The sequence below is a fragment of the Folsomia candida genome, unplaced genomic scaffold, assembly GCF_002217175.1.
Source record: "Folsomia candida strain VU population unplaced genomic scaffold, ASM221717v1 Fcan01_Sc027, whole genome shotgun sequence".
In the NCBI taxonomy this organism is placed as follows: Eukaryota; Metazoa; Arthropoda; class Collembola; order Entomobryomorpha; family Isotomidae; genus Folsomia; species Folsomia candida.
The window spans coordinates 414,944-439,852 of record NW_019091219.1 but is presented as its reverse complement, the minus strand read 5'-3'; the positions used below and the strand labels follow the sequence as shown (position 1 = coordinate 439,852).

The following is a 24,909-nucleotide window of genomic DNA, read 5'->3' as shown; positions in this document are numbered from 1 at the left end:
GCCTGGTTGGGCAGTATGGCGGGGCTGGTGACATCTGGAGGATGATGCCACGCTCGAAAATTTTAATATTTCGTTCAATTTGCTTCTTTTTCTTGATAGGGACCGAGTTTTACCAAGTTCGTTATTCTCCTCCCTAATTACTAGCGCACCGCCGGAACTTCCCAGGTCTACCAGTGCTCTGTTAGGCTTAAAATTGCAAATAATCACAACCGAAATAATTTACTCTGTTGGTGATCTCCTTAACTCAATGTCTCTGTATACGATACGGGATTCAATTGATAACCAAAATAATTCAAAAAATGTGAACAAAATGCTTACCCAGTTATTGCATAGCAGCATGTTTATTCCCACCAAAAATAGTTTCCTTTTCGGGGTCCAGCTTGCTAATTTACAAACATACAACTTTAATGGAAGTACAAGAAAGTTACCAGAAACATTTGCCATTTTAGATGAAATACCATTTGTCGAAGACTTCATTTTCGGCCTAAGAACCAAGAGAACCCTGTGGGTGAAATCATTTAACGATATTCCCTTGTTTTCAATTATGCCATTAATGATGAAGAGGACGTGGCTTTTTCCGTTAGTATCGATCGGAATAGGACGGCTTTGGCAAGGTGGCCTTTACCAGAGGTGGACAATGCTGCAAAGAAAAAACATCTTGCTTCCGCATATTAAAAGTACCATGAAGGGTGATATGCTTAGGAAAACCATGTTTCAACTCCGTACAGGTTACCGAAGGAAGTATTTTTTGATGAAGCTAACCCGGTAACCCTACAGGCTTTGAAGACCATGTGTTATCTGTGTGGTTTCTTACTTGTCGTAGGCGCTGTCTTGTTTTTGGTACAGGATTTTGCCCCGATTCGTCTAAAATTTGAAGGTTCGTTTGTTCATGTTCGAAATGTTTCTCTTCATTGTCGATTTAGAAGGAAATGGAAAAGGAACAGAAAACTGCAGAAACCAAGTCCAAATTTGTATCCCCAAGCAAACTCAAGATTAAAGTAGATTTTTCGCCGTTAAAGCAATTTGTATAAGGATTTCATCAAACCGTTAGTTGTGAATGTTTTTCCTGAAATACAAACATTTCTTACGATAAGATCAAAGTGAAAGTAAAACAATTGATGCAAGTACTGATTCCCAGAGTCTATTTTTGACATTCTTTAACTAAATTCAATAATATAACATTGAATATTAAACAAAAATACATATACTGAACATGCAATGGTATTGCATTATTGCTAATAGGCACCACATATGTATGTATGAGTTACTCAATACTTATATGGACACATACGTTCATTAACATTAATTCCAGGCTCGTGCTTTTACATAGGGTTATCCTTATCAGATAAACTAATAATGCGATAGTGTGTAGTGTAACGCTCCAATTTTTTTATAATAAAAAATTAAAAACTTGTAATAAAAAAAATTAATTTAAATGTTTTTAGAGTTTAGTAAATTACATATTCAATCATAATGCATGTCTTCTCGCATGATAGTAAGAAGCTAGTTGCCCTCTTCCTGGAAGGATTCAAAACACCCGCGTCGACCTTGATCATGTATGAAACCGTGGCTGCCATCGTGCACACGAAATCTGTTCGGATTATAGGCGCCTGGAAGGAGCGATTTTGTCAGAGTAAAATCAAACGAAGCGAGATCACCTCTCTGAGACCGTTGATGATCAAATTCGGGTCAAACTTCATCGACAAAGGGACGCCTTTACCAATTTACCTTTACCTTTTAGTAATTACGCAAAACTTCTGTATTAACGAAACCGTGTCCTTGTTGTTGATGAAGAAATAGTAAAAAAATTATTGCGTATTGTGTAAACTTGGAAATAAAAAGCTCATTGTTAGGTACATACATTACATATTATGTAGACATAATTAGTTTTGATTTGTGAATCTCTACATATGTACATCACTCCGTCCTTAGTTACTCTAATAAACTGCCCTCTCCTCATTTTTTTATTTGCATATCTTCAGGTTTTTGAAGCACATAAAAATACATACCTTTTACCGAATTTATGGACACACTTATCCGCCCTTTGATCATGATACATAAAGATATGTATGACACAATTCTAGTGTAATTTGGGTTTTTCTCGTTTTTCCCCGCTGCCAAGCTCAGGTACTCTTCTCCCTCCCTGGGTAATGGCCCATTCGTGGGGTCCCGTGGTTGTAATAAAGGTTTTTTTTTTTTTTTACACCTTCTCAACCAATTACACACTTTCAGATTTTTAGTACGTTAGAGGTTCATTACAAATTTCTAGTAAGACAGAAGCGAAGAAAATAACTAAATTGATAGCACTCTCAGCAATAATAAATAAATAAAATTCAAGTTCCTTCAAGTTATTATTTGAACAACTTAATCGATTTAACCATTATTCGCATGGTAAAAAGTTAGCATGAAATACTGAGCTTGTTCACGACAACATATTTTATTAATAATAACATTTATAGCATTATATTTATATTTATGCAGTAATTTTTCCGTGTGCAGGACCAAGTTTAGGAAGCCAGTAAATACATATATAGCACGCTTTCTACACATGTTAATGCAAAATATGCACTAAATAATTGTAAGGTTTTAATAGAGTGCAATAATATGTAAGTAATAATCATAACATAATGAAGGGAAAAGATGAGTGAGCAACAAATCTCTTCTGCTGTATCTCCATTATTTTTTTGTTTTTAAAAGTTTGAGTTGTTTTTCGACACCCCCAATTCTGTAATTTGTGTCATAGACCCCAACGAGGCAGTGGTACTTATAATGGAGGTCTCCCAACGTATACTCACGGATTTGAACCAAACTAGTGTCAATCGGTCAGAAATATAATTAGTATGAAATTTGCAAATGGAACTACATACCTGCCAATGCGCAGGTTTGCATACAAAGAGGAGAAAACGCATCCCCAAGGCTGGCAAATTTTTCAATTTCCAAATTTGCAGTGCATTTTCCCCCCGACTGCCCGCCAGAAGTTTCACATGCAAAACAATCTCTCACTTACTTAAAAAATGCAACCTTGAGGTGTGACGAGATTCATAAAACAATCGTAGACCAATATACATACATAAATATTTACATAATGAATCTTAAGGCATCTTTATTAAAGATGCTGCATTCGTGCCTGCGCGAAAAAAAATTCACATACATATCTCGACGAAATTATAAGCACGTAGGATTTTACCCAGAATAACTAATGAGATAAAGAATAGTATCATTCATCAGAAATAAATAAACTTGAATATTTACATTAGAATACCAACATGAGCAAACATCCCTTTATTCAACAATAAAAATATTATTATTATGATGTTAACTAGCATCAACCCATCACGACATGTTATCCTGCACGTATGTATCACTGTCTGAATCTCGTAGCGTAGTTGTGTCAATCAAAAGTCTTTGTCACCCAGTTACGTCGGCATGGAAATGATTGACGCATTGACTAGAAGACTATGCAACAAAACGGTTTTGTGGCTACTAATTTTTTATCACTTTGTGTTAAGCCGGGCTACCCGAAGCACGCAAATATTTACATATTTCCTCTTAACTTTATATACAAATAATCAATAATTCGCAAGATAGAAAATTTCTAAGATACGTATTTATAGATTTTACACTAGGATTTCTTTGACACGAAATTGTTAGCACATTTGAGGACAAAATGTCGACGGAAACGTGTTGCTGTGGATGCTGTTCAGTCGGCCAGGGAACGCTGGCCATCGGAATTTTCAACATTGTAAGAATTACTAAATGCGTAAATATCATAATGTGAAGTCGAAAACAATTGATTAACTCGTAAATGTCGAACATTTACGTATTAAGGGTGGTTTAGTGAGAAGTTGTGGGATAAATTCCCACTTTAGCTGTCACACTTTGCTTTTGAAATTCTTAGAATTTAAGAAATTACTAGAATTTATGTATTCACACTGTAAAATAAAGTATTTGTTACTTGGCGGGAGAATATTCAAAACTCGAAGCTTACGAGTTTTATCCATCATTGTTCTAATTAATTACATAATAATTCTTTCTAGGTGGGGTGCATCCTTTTCATCATTTTCAACTCGTTAGCCGTAAACTTAATGGTAATTCATCCCGATCAGATTACGGACCCGGCTTTCTACGAAAATCGTATGCATTCTTGATAATTTTTATTATTAGTTGCTGACATTAAACTCCGTTTCAAGTTACATACTTAAGAGTTGCCCGCCTTGCGTACATTAGCCGAATGAGCCGAATTACTTTATTACTTACTTTGATTTACACTACTTATTTTGATTTTGAAGATCATAAGAAATTGAACAATTTAAACTGCAAAATAAAAACAAGCGGTGTCAAATAATATAATAATTCGGCTCATTCGGCTAATGTACTCCATGTGATGAACTTAAGTAACCTAAAACACAGTTTATGTATCTTCGCTTCTTTCCATTCTCGTAGCTCAAAACCAGCGCGCAGAGTGGCTATCCATGTATTAAGTCATCAAAAATTTTCGATCTTAGCACCCACCCCTCAATGTAAGGGATGGAGAATTTTAACCAGGGAAATGGAAGTAGGGTCGAATCCACCCACTCACTAAAATGATGACATAACATATGGAAGTTCGCAGAGTGATTCCACTGGAATAATTATTTGTCCTTTCATAAATTGCAGCTAGTCGCTACATCACGCTGGGTTATGTCCACATATCCTTTTCCGCGATATACTTTCTCCTGGCGTGCCTTCTAGTGCACGGGTGTCACAAAGTAAGTCAGGTTTTACATCCGGCCTCTGTAAATCAGCAGACGTCGGGTATGAATGACCGAAAAAACCTCAAAATATTAATGAAAAATGACCGTAAAAATCCCCAAAATATTACCATAAAAATGACTTTATTTTTGAAATTTTTGGCTTAATTTTTTGACATATTTTCTTGCAATGTTCAATTTTGACCAATTAAACAAGTTCCAGGGTGATTTAATTCATTCCCGATGAATTAAATCACCTTAGGCGAAAGTGAACGTAAATTTCTGAAAGTTTGTCACAATGAATCATTGTGAGAAAACTGAATTTTTGTCATTTTCTGTCCATTCGGTTGCCAAGTCTTAGAATTTGGCAAAAAAATGATAAAATGAACGAAAAAAGCCCGAAATATGATCGGGAATATGAATATGTCCCAAAACCCGAAAATATGACCAATATGAGAAAATATGCTTTGACCTACGTGACCTACTATTGACCATAAACATTCTCAGAAAGTTTGGCGACTGTAGGTCAATAAATGGAAAAAGTCATTTTTCATTCATAACCGACGTATTGCAACCAATTTTGAACGTTTCTGTTTTTATTTTTGTAGCGAAATCACCGCTTCATACTGCCCTGGTTGTACTGGAATTACGTCTCCCTTCTCCTCATCGCGGTCGGGATGACGGCCTTTTTTATAAGCCTGGCCATCTCTGGGGAAATTGGGGGTGGCCTTATTCTCCTCGGAGTTTACGCGGCTTTCTTTGGAATTCAGATGTACCTTGTCTTCGTGGTGAAACACTTCGTCGACGAGTTGGTGGTGGAGGATCTCTGCACGGCGAGAGTGTGACACTTGTGGAAAACGTGAAGAGGTTGGAAGAAAGTAAACATTTGGATGCAATTGTTTATCCTCACAAATCTGGATATCGGAAGAAACTTCAATTTAATCTGAATTTAACATAGTTTTTTAAATCATTTATGAATGCGTCACACGAACTTCTCTGACTTTGTACAGGATTTAGAATAACTTAAGAAAATATAGAAAAAATAATTAAGTTGCACTGAAAATTTGGAAGATTTCGCTTCATAATTTGGAGGATTTCACTTTGTAAAGTAAGACAGATATTTCCATGTGCAAGGAGTGTGATATTTGGCAATATAAACGTGATTTGTTATAAACGCCAAAATCACATTTCAGCAAAGTCAAGTTTCTAAGATTATGTCAACTTGCAAAAAGCTGCCGTCATTCACTGTCCAAAATATGATATATCAATTGTCACAATGTGATTCTTCTACTTGGGACGCTGTAACATAATTGGTAGCACATGATCTGTACAAAGTGGGACGTTCATAATCGTTTCAGTCCATTTAAAAAGGGCACCTCTTTAAAGAGCAGCAATAACGTAAACCGGAATTTCGAGAGACAGAAAAGGAAATTATTTTGTTAAGATTTGCAGTTTGTAGAGGTAATTTTTGTGAGTACAACGGTACCAATATTATTGGCACGGTTGATTTCCGGCTGGTGGAATACATTGCATGGATTCTCTAATCCTAAGGTTCGTAAATCGAAGTCCTACTTCTCCCGCCGTGCCCAAGTATATGATTTTGAAATCAGCAAATTTGAAACTGATGGTGTAATTTGATACAATTTATGTACTGTCTGGATTATCAGTTTCTGTGCCGTTGTAATGTGTAATTTCGCCTCTTCAATATTTTGAAATGTTTGGATCTTTTTCCATTCGTGATTACGTTTTTGCTTCTTTGTGGGGGTTGTTCAACCGAGTTTTCGGAGTCGGATTGATAATTATTTAGTCGCTGAAAATCTGACATTTTTGTTATTTGCCTTACGAAATAACAAGCAATGGCCTGACAGTGATGAAAATCTATACCCATATCTATCGATTTATGTATGCTGTCAATAATATGATCAGAATATGGTCAGAATCAGAGTGTGCAGAGCAAAAACGCAGGCAGTCCTGTTTTTCAGCCTACAAAATTGTAATTGCCTTTTTGGCATGTAAAAATGTGTGCCTTTTTTCCTTCTTGCTAAAAATAGACCAATCTGAAACTACATACTTCGTGTAAATTAGGTTTTATATGAAATACAGTAATATTTTATTATTCTCCATCAAATTTTGAGCATTTTCATACCCATTGCATATTATATTTAAATTGCATGATTTCAAATTTCATCGGAAAGCATTAATTATTTTTACAAATTTATTTACGCTTGCAGGGAAACAAATTTACATGTATATCATTGTCCCCAGATTTAGATAACTGGATTCCGACTTTTCCCCCTTTTATTCAATCGTCGAAAAATTCCATGCCCCATTTGGTAGCGACCCTGAAGGGTACAAGGGACGAGATGTACATCTCCCCTTTTCCACCCATTGGTCATGCACTCGAAACCCGGACCCTTCGCATCCAATAAAGATGCGTGTTTGTAACTTCCAGAATTGTAGGTTGTCCCATCTCCAAAACACGTGGCAATCGCGGTTCCACTAGGTATATTGTGACAATTGCCCATAACCCGAACGCCACGCCGTTACGACGTTGTCTGCCGGTTTCGCATGCCGACACATTTTTCCTTGATAACTGCAACACATTGGAGTCCGTCACAGTAATCACAAGATATCTGCAAATTTAATAATACAATGTTCAGATTCTTTACAATTTTTGAAATTTTTTGTTGGTTACTTATGTACGTAAGCTTCGCAAAGTTGGGAAGCCACTGTGACCACCAATAACCAGGTGGATAGAGTTATACATAACATACATACTCATGGTGTTGATCGTTTGGGTGTCGAAATTTCCAGAATTGAAGATGAATAATTCTGCAAATATAAATTTCCTATTTAAGTTATGGTTAATGTATGTAGCTGTAAAAACTTTTTCAAACTAACTCCTTGCTTAATACGTCACACGCTATGTATACTGATCCGAAGGAATATTTCAATGCGAGTTTCATGTTCAGGGTCACGTATTTTTATGAGGGAAAATGCTTAGAATTATTGTACAAATTTTGAAATGTGCAAACAAAATTGTTATTCAAAATTTATGTAATCTGCACAAATAGGTGAGAAATGAGCATTACTTTGCTGTTGGGAGTAGTGTACATAGTTCTGCAAATTTCCAAGCATTTGTAAACATGTATGTGACAAACATTTCTGCATGATTTTGTTTACTCTTTATTCGCATGCAGATGTTTCCATTGAAAATTGTGCAGCATTGAAATTACAATTAAAATTATATTTTGAAAAAATAAAAAATGACAGAATTGCATAAAATTGATACTTTGCTGTTGTTTATAGCCGTTTCAAAAAATCCCCCAAATAAGCGAAATATATGTATAATTGTCACGTTAGACTACTACTAAATTATTTAAAAGCCCAGAGGTATGGTCTTCTTGACACGTATATTGAACGTCATATTCAATTTAATATAAAAGAAAATCGGCCCGGAACGTGAGTAATTTCAGGCAAGTTATTTTCGGCATTATGTCCGAAAAAGCTGCAACAGGTGTTGACATTGTTATCGGGCAAGAGAAAAGAATCTTGTTATCTCGTAATTACACTACTCGTGCCGTATATCACGTACAATCGACTATAAAAGTGGGGTAATTTTACCCCATTTTATAAAAAGTTTTACAATCAAACCATCTATCTCACTTGCTTACACAAGTTTTTACCTTGAAAACTTCACCTATTTTTCGACTTGTATCATGCAATCTAAAATAATTTTATTTATATTCTCCCTGACAACTGTGGATATCTGTCGAGGTAAATTAGTTCGCGTTTTATCAAATTCATGTACAGCACGAATTGGTAAAAAATAATAAAAAAAACACAATACAAATACAATAAAACTAATTCTTGCATTGTTCAGGGAGCATTCTGTTTCGAACCGAAACTGAAAATTCCTCAGGAAAAATAGTAGGAGGCACGGACGCGAAGCCGCACGAATTTCCTTATCAAATATCTCTCCAGGATCGTGGGTGGCACATTTGTGGCGGCACGATTCTCAGCGATGTAAAAATCGCAACGGCGGTAATTACATACATTGAAAAAATACATAATATGGCAATAAATCCTAACCTCGTAGAGTTGCTTCTTTACTACCAAATTCTTGAAATAATGTCCAAATTACTAAATTCTTTGACGTACTTAATTGGATCAAGTAACTGGAAGCAATGAAATTTTCATTTGAACGATAATATTGTCAATTTAACTACAAATTGTAGTCATTCTCTGATTTATGTAACGATCTGCTACTAACTTTAGGCTCATTGCTGTGAAGACTATTTAACGACATGGAGCGACCTTCGCGTCGTGGCGGGCGCACACGTGGCAGCAAATTCCAGTGAGCCCAATCAACAAAGGAGATCCGTTAATCGTCCCCGCATTTATGACGGATACGATCAGTAAGGATAATTTTTTTCAACGTTTTTCAAACAAACAAACAATTTTGATTAATGGTACATGGTAACAAAATGAACTTAGTGGAAATTATTGTCACAGTTTGGCAACAATTTGTATGAACAATGCTCAGTAAGGTAATCATCTCCACGTAGTCATTACAGGGCTGCAGATTGTTACCTAATTGGAGAGTTGTTACTACCACTTTGTCACCACAGTCTTCAAAAGATGAATAAACCCGGTATTGCTGTGTGACTCTACCCTGATCTGGTACTAAATTAGTACTGCGTGGTACACAATTTAATGCCTATTAGTATTAATTTAATACTACATAAGGTTTATTTCGTTACCAGATCAATACCAATGGGTATTGTCACATAGTAATACCCAGTTCCTTAGAGTATATAAATTCGTTGCTATGCTTACTTACTAACTTGGAATTGTATCCCCACAGATATTACAAAACTAATGATGCATGCATTTTAACGGTTACGGAACCCCTTGAACTAAACCCCGCGGTCAAAGCAATGCCCCTCTGTGAGGTGGAGCCTGCGCCTGGCACCGTTTGTACCGCGACTGGATGGGGGCGCACAAACCCTGACGGTATTAGGTGGAAAGGTCCCCTTCAAAAACTCAATATGACCATAGTTTCCCGCCCAGTTTGCGAAAGATCGTACGGACCTCTAGAGGAAGATGTGATCTGCGCGGGAGGAGTTTTTGGCAAAGACATTTGTAAGTATTTAGAGTACATAGGCGGTTTATTTAAGTGTGGCTGTGCAAGTTAGAAAAAAGTAAAGCCCGCTAGCTTACACCCAAAGCAGTCGTAATTACCAATCCATCGCCATAGTAGTAAATACTCATCTTACGGCCGGATGATATATTTTTTTTGCTAAACTGTTGCTGCTCAGTGAAAGAAATATTACCGCTGTTGCCGCTGTTCTAAAAAAATTATTACCATGCAGTCCTTAAAAAACTATTTCCACACTTTTACGAACCAAATATTTGTTACCTCCAACATAACAATTTCTCTAAAGTAAGTTTAAGGTCAAGCCAAATTAATTTACAAGTTTGGGCATAAAAATTAGTATAATAAATATTTCAAGAAATCCCGCTTCTTTTTCTTGCGCAGGCTTCGGCGATTCCGGTGGCCCGCTAGTTTGTGGGACTGGTTCTTCAAAATGTCTCGCGGGTGTGGCTTCCTACGTAAGTGGCATGGGCTGCGCGCAGGGAATACCTTCCGGATTTACGAATGTGGCCTGGTTCTACAAGTTCTTCACGAATGACGGATAATTCACTCATGTCGTCTTAATAAACATTCTTTGAACTACAAATATAAATAATAAATAAAATTATCGAGATTAGGTGGTTTTTTATTGGAAACATTCACAGAAACTTTAACATGGTGACGTGGGACCTTGATCTCATCAGTTTTTGCACACACTATGCTGCAAAAGCTCCTACATACAAGTGACGATACTTTCCCACCCCATGTCAAGAGTGTCGGGACAACCTGCTAAGCGAGGGCGGGTATCTTGAACACGAAATCGGTTCGGATAATAGGCGCCTGGAAGGAAGGGTTTTGTCAAACGAAGGGAGCTCACCTCCTTGAAACCATTGATGATCAAATTCGGGTCAAATTTCATCGACAAAGGGACGCCTTTAATCACGCAAAATTTTTGCATTACCCAAACCGTGTCCTTGTTGCTGATGAAGAAATGGCAAATAAATTAGGGGTCGTACATAAAGCATGTGGCTGAAGGATTTTGACCCCCTTCCCCCCTTTTGTGTCGTGCATGCTCCATGTTAATTATAACATTGTTATAATTAACAATGGGTAGGATCCCTTGTCCCCTCCCCTACCCCTCAAATCTATCACATTTTCTGCACAGTTCATTTATATTTGTTGCATATTGCATAAACTTGGAAATAAAAATAATATGCCAATGTAGAAATAATTAGTTGCGAATCTCGTACATGGTGTGGTAAATAATGAACAACGATACAACACGACGGTTGCCAATCGACGGATTATTTATTGTCAACATGCAACATGATTATATAGACATCATGAGTAATAAAATATGTATTAATAAATGTATGAAACTGTTCCTCACGACACTTTCCAAAGTGTCTGACCTAAATAGAAAGGAAGTGCTAAATCCTACTCCCAAGAATGGGAATGCAAAGAATGAGCTGACACTGTGCAGAGGTCCAATAAAAGTCGGCATCATAAACATCCGTTATGGAAAAGGCTATTGGAAATAGCTAACCTAATTATTCTAACATTAGATCATCGTTTTATCCAACACATTGTACATCACTTCGTCTTTCGCTACTGTAATAAACTGTCCTCTTTCCACAAGTACATGTCGTCTAATCATTACCGTTTATGACATATAACCATATATGGTTATGTATATATATATATACATACATATGGTGTGTCCCATATTAAGTTGGAAGATACCCTATGACCTGTGGAATTCGACCTGGTGAAAAGATTTTTATAAAACCTTCGGGGTAGTGTAGGTGGCAATCATACCAACCAGTTTTTGTCCCAGGGGATTTTTTTTGTCCATTCTTGGCCAACAATCCGAATTTCCGCAGCAAGCCCCGAATTAGTGATTTTCACTGGCTTTAAATTGTAGCCTGACGTGACTCGAAAAAGACGTCGCAGTACTGCAAAACGGAAAGATGTCCCAAAACGACAATCACCCTTTATATTTGGAAGTATATGGATGACAAACGGTTAAATTCGGAAATCATTCTGGCCCACTTCTCGTCACAGCCACTCGTCAAAATGTTAAAGCCATCAAAATACTCATCAGCAAAAACTCGTCGCTGTAAACTTGTCCCGCCGCTCGGAAGCTGAAAATTTTAAAAAGTTTGGTGTGCAATCTGAAAGTATATAAATTGCGGATGATGGAAAAAATAAGCCAAGTTGCCTAAAGTACGTTAACGACCAAAAAATCACCGTCCAAAAATTTTTCAAAAGAATGTGTTAATAATTGTCATTAAAAATTATCATCAATAAACAAGATACCCAAGTCGACCCCGATCTATGAAAGACTTCGGGAACCGCATCTTTTCACGCAGGCAGCCTTGGCAATAATAGATTATCAACGGAAGTTGTTCATGAAAAGTAAATCCTTGGAAAATTCCTAGTTAGTCATGCCACGGTTAACATTGGGAAAGATACCCTTAAAACCGAAAACCCTGCAAATGTCCCTACTTGCGAGAAATTTTGGCTTTGTGCATAAGAAGGTACTCTAACCTTCGCTCCAAGGCGAAAAAGTTGGAGGAATTCGAACGTTAACTGCGAAAAATCAGCAAGGACATTTGGCAAGTGAGTGAAAATCACGAATTCCAGGGTTGTTGCAGAAATCCGGATTGGTGGCCAAGAATGGAGTAAAAAAATCTCCCGGGACAAAAACTGTTTGATATGCTTCTCACCTACACTACCCCGAAGGTTTTATAAAAATCTTTTCAGCAGGTCGAATTCAACAGGTCATATGTCATCTTCCAACTTAATATGGGACACACCATAAATCGTTTTTGTTTGTATTTCAATTACTATTGATATTGAATAAATTATGAAAATTTACACAACACAGATTTCCTTTAGGGCTTGTTTACTATCCTTTATGCAATCCGAATCCTATACACGATCTTCGTACATACATATAAAATAAATAAATACGTACGCAAATATTTCAGCAACTTCTGACCATCGCACAAACTGTCTGAAGAAACGTTGGTTGTATTAATGTGGACCACGTAATTTCAAAATTTCAACCAAATTGGAGCGTTACACTTCACACCATCGCGATGCATCGCATTGTTAGTAAGTATTTATATTAGTATTTATATTCCATGCCAAAAGTCACGTTCCCAATATGTTAAAACTGGCATGTTTAATTGTAAGCAAATTTCAAATTCATATATATGTACAACTGCTTACCTGACCGTATTATATTATTGAATCTGCGTATACATAATGTATTCTATTATACATACGTACATATTGTGTCCCATACAATTGATGGATAATCTCGCAATGTCGTGATGCTTCCGAAGTACAAATCCAGCCAGTCGAAATACCAAACAACCATATGTACTATGGTGTGAACATTAAAAGGAGGGTACTTTTTATATGGAAAGTTAATGGCCGGCTAACCTACCTTTTTAGTAATCGCACCATAACACAATTTCAACCGATAGTGCTGACGTGCATCAACTCAGTTATTGAAAAGTGTTTACATATTTACGCCGCGTACACCGTTTAAATCTGATGTTGCATCGGGTATAAAAAGGCCCTGATTCCTGTCACTTGACATCATACGCATCCAACCAAACCTACAAAATAAGAGGTCAAACAACTACTACTACTACTACAGCTTAGGAAACTTTCCTTTCCACTAAAGGCAACGAATAATCATGAAGTTCGTCATTCTGCTCGGAGCAATGGTCGTCTTGGTAAGTACAATACGGCAACTAATATTTCCATAAAATTATTCGCCTTATTCCCATTTTTTTCATATTTGCAGGCATATGGCACTCCTGGATATCCCCGTAACGCTGCAAAAGCATTGAACAATTCCGCGGACCCATCGCCTAAATCTTCAGCTGGGAAGATTTTTCTTAATATCAACAACGGCGAAAACCGTTATGGTTGTGGGGGCTATACTGACGATGAATGCCGCTACGAATGCTACTTGATCGGGTACGATTGCCATGAGTGCGACCAATTCTATTGTGTCTGCACATACAATGGTACATATGGCTATTGTTAGGGTATTGTTAAGGTATTGTTATCTGTACAATCATCAACAGCCTATATGTTATTAAATAAGCCTTGAGGCGTAATAACCCAGAAATGGGGTGTCTAATTGATATTAATCAATAATCAATATTTTTCAACTTTACATCTACATAAACTTAACATTAAATGTGACCAAATACAATTTATACCATACACATACGTCTCCTTTTTCTTTCATATAACTGATTATGATACGTATCCACTGATGATGAATGAGTATGAATTTTCTTTCAGTCGAATGCTGGTGAACGATAGTTAATTTCTTTGCAGACGAAAAAATTAAAATACAGTAATTTTTCTCTATGTTTAATATATATATGCATGTATAATGAAACAACAATAAAAATGCTTGATTTGGAGTTTCTGGTGTAATTCTTGGACCAAGGATATCAAGACTGTCCGTATGCAAACATTGTTTCAGTTTTCGAATTTTCGCCGCGCCAGCGATTTTAGACCTCAAACCTGCCCTTGGCGAAAAATTCTTTTGGGCGTAAAAAAATCGTACATGGTCTCACCAAAGCTCATTTTTCTTCTAAACGCATGTCGCATTCGATAAAAAAATATTAGAAAATTTAAAAAAATATCCACGAGGTTTTTTTCGACGCCGCAAATTTGTTTAGAAAAATAATCCTGGCCTCTAACCTGTCCGCAACATTAAGAATCGGCGACGAGGAATTTCCCCGTAGATACTTTTGTCATTTTTGTACGGGGTTTGAAATTTTAAGAATTACGTGATCATGTCGATATAAAAATTATGTCATATATCATTAAATAAGTTACATACCGTAATTAAAAAACATGTGACTAGAAGCTTCTTCTAGACATTTCCTGTATTAGCCAAGTTGCATCCCAAAAGCCACGGTCTCACGAATTGGCACGTTTTATCAAACACAACTCTAGTCAAATTTAAAATTCATGTATGCATCAGCCAACCTGACTGCATTACAATGAACCTTGAACAGATATTTACTTCACCATGCAATTCACCCATCTCATTCTGTAGTCCAGCTTCGAAATTACATATGGGGACAAATCCATTAAAAATGTCAAACAAGTATATTAATACAATTTTAACCGATAATACCCACGCTACGTGGTCTTGTTCATGCATCGACTCAGTTGTTGAGAAGTGTTTACACCACGTACACGGCTTTGGATCGAATATATAAAGGCCCTGAGTTCTGGCACTTGGCATCATACGCATCCAAATCTACAAAATAAGAAGACAAACAACTACAGCTTTTAGGAAACCTTCCTTTCCAATAAAGACAACGAATAATCATGCTGATCGTCATTTCGCTTGGTGCAGTGCTCGCTATGGTAACTGGTTAGAATCCGGCAACCAATATGTATTTTGATCAAAATTATTATTTTTAAAATCTTTACAGGCATGTGGCTCCGCTGTACATCCCCATAACGCTACAAAAGCATTTAACAATCCCGCCGACCCACCACCGACGTCTTCTGCAAGGGACATTTTCCTGAACATGAATAACGGCAAGCAGATTTCCTGGTGTGGGGACTTCCCAGACGATAAATGCCGTGACACCTGCTACTGCATGGGGTACAGTTGTTTTCAGTGCTCCAGCACCAGTTGTATTTGCTCAAACGATTGTTAGCTAACTTGAGTGTCCAGTCTAATTCGGAAATAATTTCCAATTTATTACAATGTTACATACACTGAAATATTTATGTACGACAATACAATAAAAGCTACCAAATATTGTGTAAAAAAATATATGTAAGTACGTGCATACATCTCGTAATCGACATTCCGTTTCGTAACCGACCGAGGGTTACAAAATAAATTTAGTGTAAATTAATATAGACGGTGTTTATACCAAACCTTGAAGCCAAACCATGAAAGTAGGATAAAATAAGAAAAATTTCGAAAAAAAACGTTATTACAACCCTCCGTAATGACCATTTTTGTGATCTAGAGTAGGGTTCGTAGATTTTTTCGCCATTGTTTGACCTAGAAAGCTGAAATTTCGGATTCTACAGTGTCTTGAGTGTCCCTAGGCGGGATTTTTCGTTTTAAGGTGTAATGTTGAAAATGACCTCAGAACCGGTCACTTTGCGAAATGCACATTTTCCCATACATTTGTATGACGTCAAGTCTAACATATCCCTATAAATGGGGTATCGTGAGAAAGGTCTCGGCAGGTGGATTCAGAATATAAATACTTTGTGGGGTCGGGGACCACCCCCTTATTAGCTAGAGGCCAATGAGTAGTGTTGAGTTTTCGTCGATCTTTTGCAATGTTGGCTCTCAATCTGCTCCTGTGTTAAATTTTGTATGCCAAAACTCTCAACATTTTTTTATTTCTAGAAAATCAGGGACCAGAAATACAAAAATTAGTGGATTTGAGGACATTGTTGGATGCAATTCGGATGTTTTAAGATCGGTTGCATCAAGATGGTTTTTACTGTTGAATGGTTTATAAATATAGTTTATTAATATAGTTTCATATTTATAAATATGCTGCTCACTTCAGAATAAGTTTCAAACATTTTATTACACAAATATGACATCGCAAAAAACAAAAAAATAACAAATGCCGTCTTCTTAAGCCGGCAAATTTTAACATTTTTCCTTCTCCCTTATACCACCGCCCACTTTTCCGTTTTCTGTCAACTCAACGGCAAACTTCTTCAAGACGAAAATGAAGTTAAACTGAAACCACAAATAAATTGCGAAAATTACGAAAATCACAATTGTAGACGTGATATTTCCAGATATTGCGATTGCTATGAATCCTAGCACAATAAAGACAATCGAGGAAATAGCTCCAAATCCATAGGAGTGTGATCAGTCGATGATTTTGCTGAAAATTGTATGACAATTCTTACACTCTAAATAAAAATGAGTAAGATTTACTCAAGGTGGGATGAAAAAGAGGGTGACACAACCAAACTGCAAAATTTGTACACATTTTACCTTTTGGTTATGTCATCGTCTTTTTATTAACCAACCTTGAGTAAATTTTACTCATTTTTATTTAGAGTGTACATAACACTATACATAAATAGGCTTTGTAAATTACGTTAAATGCATGGTGATTGTTTATGCAATCCGAATCCTACACAGGATCTTCATGCACACATATATGATGCAATTCTGTCACTTGCAAAAACTACAAAATTACCCTTTCAAACGTGACGAGTGTGGGATCTGCAAACATTTTAATGTACATACGTATATATGTACGACAAAAACAAGAATATGGACGTGTATTTATACGCGATTTACATCTAAATAATTTAACCGGATAAAAAAATTTATGCATGCAGGTTTCGACACGTGGGAAACTGCACGTACATATGCAGTGCATGCATACATACATGCGTTCTTTAACTTTCTATTCGGTTTATGTCCGTACCGATGTGCGTAACAATCAAAGCCGTCATCCTCCCATAATTTAAAAATAGATGGCAAACAGCCTTAACAAAAATATGATGTGTATTAGTTGAGTTTCACTCGAAGCATAGAACTGTGTATACTTTTGCCTCTCATAATTTTATATTTGGCACCCTCCCAATCAATTTTACAAAAGTTTACTGTCCAATAAAATTTGTTTTTATTTTTATTTTTATTTTTTCCCCCATTTTTAGGCCTTTTAAGATGGCCTTATAGATTTGTCAAGATGTCTGTCTGTCCGTCCGTCTGTCTGCACTTACGATAACTCTCTTTAAACACATTCTATCGACTTGAAATTTTGTGCACTTGATCTTCGGGTCAAAGGATAAGTTCGAAGATGAGCTTGATCGGTCAAGTGGTTGGCCGGTGGGGGTCATTTACACACTAATGTGTTGCCATTGACTACCAAGATGGCATTAATGTCATCTTAAAAGGCCCCGCAAAGTTGCTTGGAGTAGGTTTTTTATACATAATTCCACCTATATAACAATTTTTATTTTTTGTGGTAAAATGTGGACGGAAACGTGTTGCTGCGGATGCTGTTCTGTCGGACAGGGAACCCTTGCCATTGGAATTTCAAATATTGTAATTAAATAAATTAAATAAATGTAGAGTAATAAAATTTCCATCGGTTGCAACTGATGGAAATTTTTGACAAAATTGTTACCGACGGAGGTAAATACTACCGCGTGTAAGCACTATGGTGGACTTCTGGAGGTAAGAAATTGTATCGGTACAAAATACCGGTACAAAAGGTATCGGTGCCGATAATATTTTTATTACCTGAGCCTTGACATTGGGGGCTGAGCAGAAGTCAGCCTCTGTATGTATTTTACCCTTCGATGATGAATTATCACCCAAGCAGTTGAGTTACATATATAGTACCTCCGCCGGTAACTATATCATCAAACAATTATTGAGCATTTGCTTATGCTCATGTCTTAATTTTATCCCGTATAATTTTTTATATCAATTGCAGGTGGTCGGCATTCTTTTCATAATTTATAACTCAATCGTGCTCAGCTACATGGTTACCTACCCGGATCAAATTGAGGACCCCGTATTCCAAGAAAATTGTACCTTCAAATTTTCAAATGTTTCTTCCTCACTCTTAGAAATGGGGTTACGATTATGACCAAAAAGTAAACGTATTTATGTAAATATGTGACTCTAGAGCCGTGGTTATAAATTTGTCGTCGAGTGGTAGAATGGCGACAATTGTCACCGACTAGAGAAGTTGCAGTTTTTAGTATTAAATTGTCACCAGCGTTAATAAATTTATAACCAGTTAATGACAAATTCATAAACACGGCCGTAGTGTCACATACGTTTACTTTTTGGTCATAATCGTAACCCAATTTCTAAGAGTGGCTTGAATTTTACATAAATATGCTTCTTTTTACCAGTAAAATTATGTATTTCGCTAAAATAAGTTTTACCAAAATTTTATCTTGTGCAGGAAGTCGGTACCTTTGGTTGGCTAGTGGTCACATCTTCTTGTCTGTACTCCTAGTCATCCTGGCTTCTCTCATGGTGCATGGATACACGCAAGTAAGCATATATGTACACACCCTTACAAATAATGTCAGATTTTTTCACTCATTCATACCTGTTCAGTTTCATTCATTAGACTAAATACATACATAGTTATTATAATGAATGGAAATGAAATTCCTATCATGTAAATGAAAATGACGGAAGGATTACGTCATTTCAGATGAACGACTGTGAATAACAAGATTTTTCATTTCTTTTATTTTTCACCTACACTCAAAACAAAAATTTGTCAAATCAACACGGCCGGTGTCAATATATGACTTAACCGCCTTGGTTACAATGTTGAATCCGAGTTATGATGATTTTGATACCGGAAGTTATAATGTTATGACCGGACGGAAAAAATTCATTACTACTCGGAATCACAATTGTAACAAAGGCGGTAAAGTCATATATTGACACCGTTTTGTTTTGAGTGTATGCTTAAAATACATGGAGAAAAGTGAGAAATGGAGTCTGATGACGTGAAATGAAATGAATTTGAACGAAACTGACGGAATGTGAGTGAAAATCTTCCGTCAGAAATCGTGATGATTGACTTTAGAAACGAAAAACGTATGAATGCATTATGAAGAAATATTAATTATTTGTAATCGTGGCAATCACGTATGTAATTCGACTTTTTAACATAAAATTTGTTTTTTTATCATAGCGCAACTAACGCTATCTTCTGCCCGGGCTATTCTGCAATTACGTTTCCCTTATCCTAATCGCTGTCTGGATTGTGATAATCTGCGCAATTTACGCCATCGCGCTGGAACTTGAGTTGGTCCTTTTTATTCTCGTCGTGTGTTCCGTCTTCTTAGGAATTCAGACTTATTGCGTCTTTGTCGTGAAACGATTTGAAGATGAGTTACGAGCTGGAGAGCCAAGTTGCACCAGTTTCTAAGCATATTTAAGAAAATTAATTGCTTTAATGTATGTACGTACAGGGTGATTTAAATGTCACGCTACAATGGAAAATTCGTAAATTTCCAGAATAGTTCCAGAAATTTTGTCTCTGAAATTCAACGTTTTAAAAATTTTGTCATCAGTGTTTCATCATATAACAGCAAGAGGAATTCAATAGCTCCCGTGCTACGCAGGGCGAGCTAATAATACTAATTAATAAACCGTAGTAACGTTAGAAGTAGCTCACCCTGTTATAATTATTTGGATATAATTTTCCACCAAAGGTGCTGAATAAGCCTACTATAGATGCATGAGTTTCAAACAATTTTGCACCATTGGTGCTGTTGAAATGTGGAAAATTAAGACACAATTTTGACATGATTTAGACTTTTTTGGACCCTAGGAAGGGCCAATATTTCTTCCGGTTATTCTGCACTTTTGGTTCATATTGAATCAATTCTTTCAATTGTTTGGCACCATTTTGCGTTATCGCTTGTTTCGAACCAATGGTGCTACCAATGTCCTAAAAAAATGGACATGGTCCTATCTAATTTGCATCAATTAATGCAAAAAACTCATTAACAGACAGACAGACAGACAGACCGACAGGAGGAATTCAATAGCTCTCATGCTACGCAGGGTGAGCTAATAAACCGTAGTAACGTTAGAAGTAGCTCACCCTGCTATAACGAGTTGATATACGTTTTTATTTTTATTTTACGTTGATATTCATTTGACGTCACTTCACATTTCCCCCGTGTTCCAATACAACAAACCCTGGATTATATCAAGAAACGACTGGACTCCTGTAATGATTGGAAAGCTGTTACAAAACTAACCTCGGAAGAAGTTATGAAATTAATCAGAGTCACGGTCAACTCCAACTACTTTACAAGGAATGGAAAAATCTATAAGCAAAACGAGGTGACACCTATGGGAAGCCCAATTTCACCCATCTTTGCAGAATTTTGCCTACAAGAACTAGAGGAACAATTAATATTAAATAATCCAGACATTCCATTTTACAAAAGATTTGTGGATGACTCTAACGGCTGCATCCAAATTGGCAAGAAAGATAAAATCCTCCAATCTCTTAACAGTTTTCACCCCAGTATCCAGTTTACATGTGAAACCGAAGAAAATTGCAAACTACCATTTTTGGATGTTCTAATATCCAGAGATGAGGATGGAGTAATTCATAGACAAGTTTATAGAAAACCGACTCATACGGGGAGATACCTCAACTATAATTCATACCACCATCCATCCCAAAAGTTGGCCGTAATTGATGCCCTAAGCTATCGAGCTTTCAAAATATGCGATGATGAGTATTTAGAAAATGAACTCAAATTAATAACAAGCTCTTTGATAACAAACGGATATCCCAAAAGCTTAATCAAGGAAAGGCTAGAAAAAATGAGGACCAAATTTTCAACCCAACCTATTAACCACGTAAATCAAGACGCGGAAGAAAAATCACCAAGAATAATCTTGCCATACATGGGACAACTGACACACCGGATAACTGCATACCTACGAAAGAAACTAAATTGCCAATTTGAATACTTAACTGGAAAGAAGATGAAACAAATCATTCGCTCATACAAGGAGAATCCACCACCCGATAAAGTAGGAATATATAAAATTAAATGCTCTTGTCCCTCCATATATATAGGTGAGACGAGCCGCCCGCTTAACCAACGCGTAAAAGAACATCTGAATGACATCAAGAAGAAAAACATAAAATCAGCGGTAGCACTTCACATCATGGAGAATCCCAACCACAATATCAACCAAGACTCAGCAAGTCTAATTCTACCCGAGCGTCGAAATTTTCACAGAAAATTTCTTGAAAGTCTATACATACGCAAAACCTCTGACGCCATGAATCAAGACCACGGCATGAACCTGAATCCAATCTTGTCTTCACTAATGTTACCCCTGATCAAGCGCCCCTGACAACTATACCGTTTTTTGAATAACAAAATAATGTTTAATTAGTATTGTGAGTGAAATCAATTCTTGTTTTCTCGATTTCCAATTTTGTCCCTGAAGATGATACTAGTGTGTATCGAAAGCTAGGAATAAATATATCTGCATAAAAACAGCCATGCCGCCCGATAACTCTAATTCTGATATACGTTTGTACCAAAGGTGCTGAATAAGCCGACAAAATAAGTACAGAAGTGTTAAGCAATTTTGCACCATTGGTGCAGAATAATCAGTGAGATTATTCTGCATATATATTACAACCATATAATTTTGCACCAATACACACTGGTCCGGATTCCTTTATTTGTTTGCCAAAACCTCTAGCTCTCGAACCATTTAATTTTTTCGAATTGTGCCTTCGGGGATCGAGATATGAAGTTCCAAGGGGCATAGGCTATGCAACTCTCATTGAAGCCACACCCCTTTGGGGGTGTGGTCACAGGTGGTTATTTATTTTCTTGCATTATCCCATCAAGTGGGGTGTCATTTGAAAGGTATAATCAAGCTCTAAACAACTCCGACCATTATTGGGACATTATCGGCACACAAACTGCCAGGGGGGTGTGGTCAAAAACAAATTTGAAAGTTTTGTTTTGATAATTCTGAGGATGTATTTTCATAAAATGACAATATTCTATAGTTTTATGAAGTATTTCTACCCTCTAACTTGATTAACAAAGAAAATAGGACCAAAATTATAAATTTAGTCATGCCTCCTCAGGGGGTCACCAATTCCTAAAATCCCCCCGCTCGTAATAAATTTTTTAGAGGGGTTTGGTTTACCATATTTCCTTCCCCTAGGACTTGGCAAGATATTTCGAGGCGATTGTGTTATTTGGAACACTCGAAAATTTCATACATGACAATAATGGAACAATCAAGATATTTTGCCTATGGCAATTTGCAATTACATAAATTCAAATCTCTCTGCCTATTTATAATGGCGGCAGCTGGTGGCAGCAGTTTTTGTAGATTAGATATGGGGGATTAATAACACATTAACGGTTCCTCAGAAAAGCACAGGAATAGACAGGATTTTCAACTTGAAGTTTTCCCCATTTAACCCAATGTTATCAGCCAAGTTTGAGTATACGCCACGCCTTCACCAGTGGAACAATCCAAATGAAACTTTCCGAAGTTGAACATCTATGTCAAAGGTACTGAAGGGGGTACTTCGTTTTCGAATCGGTGAGAATAGGTTTTGGCCAATAAATTCAGTATTCCGGACCAACGTGCAATAGTGTAGGCTAAGGCGACAAAATAACCATGTAATTTTGACACAATTTAGATTTTTGTCACCAATGAAAGACATCCTGGTGTCAAATTTTTGAAATTATTGGCTCGCCCTGCGTAGCATGAGAGCTATTGAATTCGTCTTGTCCGTCTGTCTGTCTGTCTGACTGTCTGTCTGTCTGTCTGTCCGTCTGTCTGTTACTGAGTTTTTTGCATCAATTGATGCTAATTAAATAGGCCCGTGTCCGTTTTTTACGAAATTAGTAGCACCATTGCTGTCTAGCAGTCAGTCCCGAAAAATGGTGCGAAATAATTGGGGGAATAGCTGCAACCCGCATCAGTGGGGCATATTATCCCGTAGTAATTTACATCCCATTTTGCAATCAGTGAACCTCGAAAAAGTGTCAATATTCTGTATCAATTTTCCTCATTTCTGCTGCACCAATAGTGCAATTGTTTCTAATGTGTCTGGTTCTTTCCATTAGTGAACCTCGAAAAAGTGTCAATATTCTGTATCAATTTTCCCCATTTCTGCTGCACCAATTTCTCCTACTAGTGACACATTTCTCCTCCAATTGACACCTTTCTCGTCCAATTGACACCTTTCTCGTCCAATTGACACCTTTCTTCTACTAGTGCACCTTTCTCCTCTAATTGGCACCTATCATGAATTTTAATGATATTGTTAACACATGTTTATATCATCATCAAACATGCGTAATGAGTGTAGTGTATTATATATTTTATCAATGTGTTTTAATAAACAACAAAATTGACACCTTTCTCCTCCAATTGACACCTCCTGACGTTTCAAGTTGCTTCAGAAATTACGAAAAGAAATAGCGAGGAGGATAAATTCTGATAAATTTTGATAAATTCGGACCAAGACTCTTTCATCTATTTCAATGTTTGTTTGATCTGGTGAATAACGCGATCATAGTTACAGCACATAAGTTTTAGAATGTTTCTCCATTATTTTTTTTTGCTCCGATGTATGTATATGCACATATTGACTAAGATTATCAAAATTATGTACCAACTTATTTTTTATTCTTATTGTTTAGTCTGTCATTTAACTATGACTGGGCGAGCTACTTCTACCGCTACAACGGTTTATTTCTATTAAGGCGAATCTACTCTTAACTTGGACTGCGCGAGTTCACAGTATACTGCACAGTTGGTGGAGATTGTCATTTATGTATTGTATTTTTCGAAACATGTTTACATGGGCAACGAGCGTATGCAAAGCACCTTTTTTCTAAAATAACGAAATTTAATAGAAATCAGGATGAAAGTGAAAAACTTGTGAATCGAGTTTTGCAAAACACAAAAAACCGTTGCCAAACTTGACATAAACATGACGTGGCACACTTCAAAACGGAAGTATGTCCCAAAATGAAAATCAACTTTCATATTTCTAAGTATAGGGATGACAAAAAGTGAAATTAAAAAAAAATTCAAGGCCGCCTATCGTCAGGAGCCACCCACAAGAAAATGAAAGTCACTAAAAAATTAATCACCAAAAACTCTTGTGAACGTAAATTCGTATCGCTGCTCAGGTACTGAAAATTTGAAAAAGTTTGTTGTGCAACATTAAAGTACATAATCTGGGGACTACAGAAAAAAACAAAGTCACCCAAAGCTGGTTAAAGACCAAAAAATCGCGGTCCAAAAATGTTGCAAAAAATTGTGTCGACAAATGTTAATAAAAATTATCATCATTTCTGACGAAACCTACGTCGACTCTGATCACTCAAAGACGTCGAAAAGCACATTTCTTCACTCGGTCAACCCTGTGAGTGTAGATTATCAACGGAAGTTGTTCATGAAAACTAAACTCCCTGTAACAT

At 36.6% G+C, this 24,909-nt stretch overlaps 2 protein-coding genes across 2 annotated transcripts; both read left to right on the top strand.

Moving 5' to 3' along the window:
* The first annotated feature begins 3,523 nt into the window (after window positions 1-3,523).
* On the top strand, window positions 3,524-5,841 carry LOC118438898. The gene is made up of 4 exons (XM_035859742.1): window positions 3,524-3,742; window positions 4,038-4,134; window positions 4,657-4,748; window positions 5,339-5,841. Exons 1-4 carry the CDS (start codon window positions 3,668-3,670, stop codon window positions 5,573-5,575), a joined length of 501 nt encoding a protein of 166 aa, XP_035715635.1. The 5' UTR covers window positions 3,524-3,667; the 3' UTR covers window positions 5,576-5,841.
* A 2,443-nt stretch (window positions 5,842-8,284) lies between these two features.
* On the top strand, window positions 8,285-10,494 carry LOC110859584 (chymotrypsinogen B). The gene is made up of 5 exons (XM_035859729.1): window positions 8,285-8,507; window positions 8,614-8,774; window positions 9,009-9,148; window positions 9,598-9,875; window positions 10,273-10,494. Exons 1-5 carry the CDS (start codon window positions 8,450-8,452, stop codon window positions 10,431-10,433), a joined length of 798 nt encoding a protein of 265 aa, XP_035715622.1. The 5' UTR covers window positions 8,285-8,449; the 3' UTR covers window positions 10,434-10,494.
* The last annotated feature ends 14,415 nt before the right edge of the window (window positions 10,495-24,909 follow it).

Coding starts and splice junctions, on each gene's coding strand:
- LOC118438898 (XM_035859742.1), top strand. CDS start 3,668: ATGTCGACGGAAACGTGTTGCTGTGGATGCTGTTCAGTCGGCCAGGGA. Junction 4,135..4,656: donor CCCGGCTTTCTACGAAAATC/GTATGCATTCTT, acceptor CATAAATTGCAG/CTAGTCGCTACATCACGCTG. Junction 4,749..5,338: donor TAGTGCACGGGTGTCACAAA/GTAAGTCAGGTT, acceptor TTATTTTTGTAG/CGAAATCACCGCTTCATACT.
- LOC110859584 (XM_035859729.1), top strand. CDS start 8,450: ATGCAATCTAAAATAATTTTATTTATATTCTCCCTGACAACTGTGGAT. Junction 8,775..9,008: donor ATGTAAAAATCGCAACGGCG/GTAATTACATAC, acceptor TACTAACTTTAG/GCTCATTGCTGTGAAGACTA. Junction 9,876..10,272: donor AGTTTTTGGCAAAGACATTT/GTAAGTATTTAG, acceptor TTTCTTGCGCAG/GCTTCGGCGATTCCGGTGGC.